This window comes from Botrytis sinoallii, assembly GCF_014898435.1.
Source record: "Botrytis sinoallii strain Bc 23 chromosome Unknown BSIN_002, whole genome shotgun sequence".
Taxonomy (NCBI): Eukaryota; Fungi; Ascomycota; class Leotiomycetes; order Helotiales; family Sclerotiniaceae; genus Botrytis; species Botrytis sinoallii.
The window spans coordinates 2,031,061-2,037,737 of NW_024066029.1; the positions used below are offsets into that span (position 1 = coordinate 2,031,061).

At 33.8% G+C, this 6,677-nt stretch overlaps 1 protein-coding gene across 1 annotated transcript; it reads right to left on the bottom strand.

Moving 5' to 3' along the window:
* Positions 1 to 1,812: 1,812 nt before the first annotated feature.
* Positions 1,813 to 3,214, bottom strand: EAF02_001654 (uncharacterized protein; the record flags this gene model as incomplete). The annotated part of the gene is made up of 2 exons (XM_038897702.1): positions 1,813 to 3,063; positions 3,125 to 3,214. The coding sequence occupies 2 exons, from the start codon at positions 3,212 to 3,214 to the stop codon at positions 1,813 to 1,815; spliced, it is 1,341 nt and encodes a 446-aa protein (XP_038762677.1).
* Between the last annotated feature and the right edge of the window lie 3,463 nt (positions 3,215 to 6,677).

Sequence of the window (6,677 nt, forward strand, 5' to 3'; positions counted from 1 at the left end):
GGAGTAGACTTCAGGCTAACGAGTCGTAAAGATGGAATAGCGATTATTCTTTGAAATGAAGTTTCGAAAGCAATAGGATGAATATAGTGGATTTATTATTAGTATTAATAAAATTGATTATCGAATTGTTATAGGTGATTAGTGTATTAACAAAATTCATGGGTTGGAATGAGATTATGTAATAGTATATCTTGTAGTTCATAAGAGATTCCTTGAAAAAGGAGTGGGGTTAGAGTATTATTAGGTATTTCTTCTTCTAAAACAAGTCTTTGAAATTCTATAAAGAAGGTACTAAAATCGAGGTATTTTTACTTTAATATATATAATTTATTTTATATATTTTGTATTTAATCAAAATTCTCAAAAGCATTTTCGAGATATTTGAAAAGTGTGATATAATTAGTAAATTAAGGAATTCTATAAGAAATCTTAGATAGTATAAGCTCGTATACCTTTCCAATAAGTTTTCTAGTAATATAAATTAAGTAAACAGAAGTTATCAGGAATCTATTATTATTCGCATTCAATTTTCTATATATCTATTAAACAAATCTATATAGATTGGAATAGATGTTATCAAACTCTTTCGGATTAGGAATATACTTATTCAATTGAATAATCGGAGTAGGTATAATAGGTTCGAGGATAGAATTAATAAGAGTTTCGGGAGATATGGTTTTTAAATAAATAGATATAATAAATATAAATTCGATAAAGCAATTAAATAAATAGATATTTTGAATAGCAATTTGTTTATATAAAGCAACTTGAATATATTTACAAACTAAAGATTTGGAAATTTTATATTCAAATAATTTATTAGTTTCCTTTAACTTAATATAATATATAAATATCGATTGGAGGTATTGATATCAAATCTAAGGGTTCTTTAATACAGAAACACCAAATTCTGAGGAGTTCTCAGACCGGCCAGGCAGGTGCAAAGCAATCATCGTGAAAGTAATATTTTAATAGATAAGAGCTACATAATATCATAAAAATAAATGAACAAAATAGGATTCTAATAATTTTACTTTAATCTAGCAAAATTATATTGATTCGAATAATAGGTTCAGATTAAAGATTAAGATATAGCTTAAAGAACTACAATATAGAATCTTCTGAATTGAAGATATACAAAATTTTCACAACGAGCTAGCCCGATCGGGCTCTAGCTCGCTTGCGCTCCAGTGCGAGCGCTCCTTTCGGTCCTCTCCGATAGGACCAGCATATCACATGAACTCACACCGTGACACTTATATAAAAATTCAATATCTTATTTATTAATATTATTATTATAAACTTTTAGAATTTCAGATTTTTTATTTCAAAACTTTATATTAATTTATTCAAATTATCTTAATTCTGAATTTCAAATAATTTAATTGCTTTTTTAATTTTTAATTCAATTTGATATAATATTTTATATGAATAATAAGAGTGTGCATATAGTAGGGCCGTGCACATAGTAGGGATATCGGTTACATAGCATCTAAAGTCTGTGCGTCCAGAAGTCTGAGGTTCAGAATTAACATCACATGACCATCATGTGATGACGAACCTACCATGTGAACTACCGGTGGCCCTGGAAGGTCTAGAATCGGAAGTGAGAAACATCACAGCGATGTACCATATTGAGCATCTTCGAATTTGCAAATAACCTGAGCTTCCCCTCACCCTTGCTCTTCTCCTCCCCTCCCTTTACAGTCTTCGGACAGATTGCCCACGCAATCCGATATTAGTGTAGGTTGCTTTTAGAATTGGGAGTTTCCTGAGCGAACGATTATGCTGGTAAAAGGTATAAAGTATTCCCTAATTTCTAGCCAACGCCTCACCGACCCCAAAGTCTATAAACTCACCACCCTCAATCTCCCTCCTAGCCCATTCCATCCTCTTATTCCATACCTCATCACTTTCATACGCATATTTCATTCCCTCCCAATCATTTTCTACCGCTCCTGCCATCCACCACAAGTGTTTCTCATGATCTGCTCTCCTCACCAACATCAAAAAATACCCAACTATACCCATCATCCTCATATCTTTCTCCCTTAACAATTCCACGAATCTCGGGGGTACCAATGCCGGGAATTTCAGAATAAATCTAGTGATCTCACCTCCGCCGAGGATATTCAAATATTTGGTACAAAGAGCATAGGTTTTATAATCCGGAGCATCAAGCGGTAAATCGTCAAGGAGAAAATTGAATGTTATAGGATAATCATTATCGGGATCCGGCGACGTTTCATTTTGTAGAATGACCCTAAAATTGGCTTCTTCCCATTCAAAAAGTGTTCTCATGCCTTCGTTTTGAACATATGTTGCGGCTAAGTTTATCATATCCTTGAGACTTTTCATGGGGACGAACCAATGGAGTGGTACTCTACATGTTTCTCTGTGTCTTTCTGTATTGCTGCTGGAAGAGAGCTCTGCATTATGAGCTTGATTGAGGAATTTTTGACTTCCTGTAGCATGATATGTGATGAACAAACAAGACCCCAGAACTGCATCGGCTGTCTTCTCTGTAACACCCTCCTCGATGATTAATTTCCGATGTGTTGCGATAGCTAGTCCCATATAATGATGACTAGCTTTTATTACTTCTCTCTCTGATTGACTTTCAGGTATTGTACTGGTAGGAAAAGGAGAAGAGGATGATGAAAATGAACTCCGGAGATGAAATGCAGAAACTCCCAACAAAGCTTCCATTACTGAACGATGACGACAAGCGAGCTGAATGACCCATAGTGATATGTTGCATACAGAAAATAATTGAGGAACATCGGTGATATTTATGAAGTGTTGAAATAAGCGGAACTCAAGTGCTTCATCCTTTCCTGAGACGGTAGTGGAAATCGAGGTCGGGAAGTAGAAAGATATGGGATTGCGTGGAACAGGACGCGAGAAATGAGCATTTCGTTGTGTGACTGTCGCTGTAGTGGGTAGAGGTAACTTCTTTGTGGGAAGTGCTTGAAGCGCAGGATTATTGAGAGGTAAGAATAAATATTCACACTGTATGCTATGCCTCAGACAATTTGCACATGTTGGTTTGGTTTCATCGCACTAGAGACGCCGTTAGAATCGGGGATTGGTGGTGTAATTGATCAAGAATGGGGGTCCAAACCTTCAATCGCCTTGTCTTGCAGCTTTTGCACCCATACCTAGACTTTTTATGGGGTCGTCTTGTCGCTTCTTTGGGATTTGAAGAAGCCATATTTGATTAGATGAAGTTGAGAAGTGGACTAGAGATTGCAAACTCATTGTAAGGCGGCCAATGAAGGGGTGATGGATACGAGACACTAAACCACATCTTAAGCAGGGTTTCATTGGTGGATAAGGAGCCAAAGGTGGAGAATGAGCGCTGTGGCTTCGTAAGCAATAAATCAACAGGCCAAATTGCAGAAAGCTGTAATATCAAAATAGGTACTGGACGCAATCTCGTCTTTCAATGGCACTTTGCAAATTTATCCAGTATATATTAATGAGTTGCATTCCCATTCATCTCAGAAATGATAGATGAACCCAGAGAGAAACCCATCCACACCTCCGAACAAATAATCAAAGCGACCCTTCAAAATCATCTCTTCCTTCTCCGTGATAGAAAAAGTCTCAAAAGACCAGCACAACAAATAAAATGCACAAACAAATGCACCCCAGGACCTCCCAATCCCTTCACTCCTTTTCCGAATCCTTCTCCAGTTAAGATCCTCCCTCCGGCTCTGATAGCAGGAGCAACATGATACAACGATAAAGCACCGGCGACATTACGACTTGTCCTATCAACACGCCGCGAAGCGAATATAATTGAAATGAGACATGAAACGAAAAGTAGAGTCGCGTATTGTTGAATGATGGTGTGAGCTTGTGGTGCTGGGATGGAAAGTTGAGATGAAGGGTTGAGGAAGAAATTTAAGGAGGCGGGGATTTCGATGAGGGTGTGGAGGAAGAATGGGAGACGTTGGATGAGAGACATTGTTACTTGAAGCGTGGATATAGGAAAAATGTGAGTGCGTTGAAGGAAAATGTTCGTAGGCACTCAGTACACTTGATAGAAAATACAAAGAATCTTTCTGTGAAAGATATTATTAAGCGGAACTCCACCCACGGCGGAGACTAAGGTTAATTCGGTTTGAACCGAATTGCAGCGGGGCGTCAAATAGATCTACATTAACCCCGCGGACAATCAAACTACATATCACCACATGTTTTATCAAATTTCCAGCTTCCCGCTTGAGTTGCAAATACTCCGAGATCTGAAGCTCAAGCTCGAGCCATGTATTGCTTTTATTTTCGAGATAGTAGACGCGACTCGGCAATAACTGATTTGAAAGAGGAAATGTCAAATAACGATTAACGTGGTTTATCATCATGTGGGCCATATCATTATGTGGGCCACTTTCACCTCAATTATTATCTCTTCACTTTAATATGTGATTTATTAACAATCTATTATGGAAATGATTAATAAAGAAGTATAAATTATTTTGGTTATTCAAACTATTCAAAAAGACAAAAAATTAAGTATTTGAAAAGCTGTTAAATTATATAATATTCTGTATTACGGGGCAGGCGGGCGGGATAGGGTTCTAATAACTTTGTTCTAATCTGGCAAGGTTATATTGATTCGGATAATAGGTTCAGATTGAGGATTAAAATGTAACTTAAAAAGTTATGATACAGAATCTTTTAAGTTGAAGATATATAGGATTTTGCTAAGCAAACTAGTCTGATCGGGCTTTAGCTTATTTGTGTTTTGGTGTGAGTACTTAATTCGATTCTTTTTAAGAGGATTAATATATTATATTATTATTATTATTATTATTATTATTAGTAATTTTCAACCGGGCCGTATAGGCGAGCCTCCCAGGGGGCATTACGGTTGGGCTAACTGCAGGATAATCTTCTAGTTTACATGATCCCCCTTTCCTAGGGATGGGGTCTCAATACCCTCAGTAACCTCCCAAGCGATGGCTAGCGCATTTGCGCCTTTGTCTCCGATCCTCTAAATGCCTCTATACACGCTTTTCGATTTCCTATATAATATTTATTTGAAAGCTGCTTTATCCTGTAAGGGTAGCTTTTGTATATATTCTATTGCAGTATGGTATACTGTATACTTCAATTTTCTTCCACATAGCTTTTCTAGATCTATCCCCTTTTATTCTCTGCTTATATTCGCCTGAATCAATCGATCCCTTTTCTTCTCTCTTTCTATTCTTCTGATAGTGTTTTAGGGTATATGCTTTTATAGAAATCTGTTATAGCAATAAATTTAGCAAATTTGGTTGATATATATATTAGTTATTTCAATAGTTGTTTTTGAACTGCTTGATTGTAGAATAAGTATTTGAGCTTGATATTTGAAGGCCAGGTTTCATAGATTGCAAGGACTTTACGGCAATATATAATATATTTAGGGGATTTGAATGTTTCGTATAAACAATAAATTATTGCTTCTTTATATTTAAATCATCAATAATAGTTTTCGAAATTGTTATGTATTGAGCAGATTATTAGCATGCAGTAAAGAATTGCTCATAAGAGTTTTAGTTTCTTAAGACATTTATTTATATTCTTTAAATCTCATTTCTAATATTATTTGGAAAACATTGATATCTATTTGATTCACTATATCTGTACTACCAATTCCATAATAATTTTTGCTATAAAACGGATACTATTTGTTATAGATCGATTCGTATACTTTGAGGCTGATTTTCTTATCTCTTTATTAGTAAGTATATCTACACATTTATTCTCTTTAATTCCTATATAGCCTAACAATTATTTAATCTAAATCGAGTGTGTTTACATTAATTTATAGTATTTAAAAAAAGCCCATTGTGATATAATAAAAACTATACCTCTTATTTCCTATATTATTAATATACTATTAATACATATACAGATTTCCATTTGTTTTATATTAATAATATTTCTGATTACTGTTTAAAGGCCTCGATATACTCTAATCACTTTCGCATCGAATATATAAGAATTATAATATAATCTATCGTTTCCTTTATATACTATCATCTATCCTCTATATACAACATATCCATATTCTACTTGCCTATTATTCTTATCGATCTATTTCAATCTATTAAAGAATATAATAATCTAATTATATATATACTTATTCCATTATTTCTGAAATTATTTTGCTATTATCTCTTTCATAAAGCCTTTAATAAGATCTATTCGATATTTTGATATATAATAAAACCCTACTAAAATCGTTTCTTTAATTTAAGAAAAATATTAACTGATCACCTAGATCTTTGTTCTGACTAACTGTAATTAACCTTCCCTATTACCAAAAGAGTAGATAATTCTTATCCCTCAATAATAAAGCAAATATTTTGAATTAATAATTTAAATATAAAAAACTACTCTCCATTTTATTTATTCTAGTACTATTTCTACTAATAAGAAAGTGCTATCCCTCATTATTACTATATTCAGGATTGTTCATTAGATTGAAAGAACTTCTTTAATTATTATTCATAGGATTTTATTAATAACTAGAATCACTTCTTTTAATCGGATACTCACTACTACTAATATTCTATTTTAATATTATCCAATAGTTTTTGTTTATTCTGTATATCATATCTTTGCCTTATAAAATAAAGCTGGGTATAAGCAAATAATTATTACTTTTTATAAAGATATTA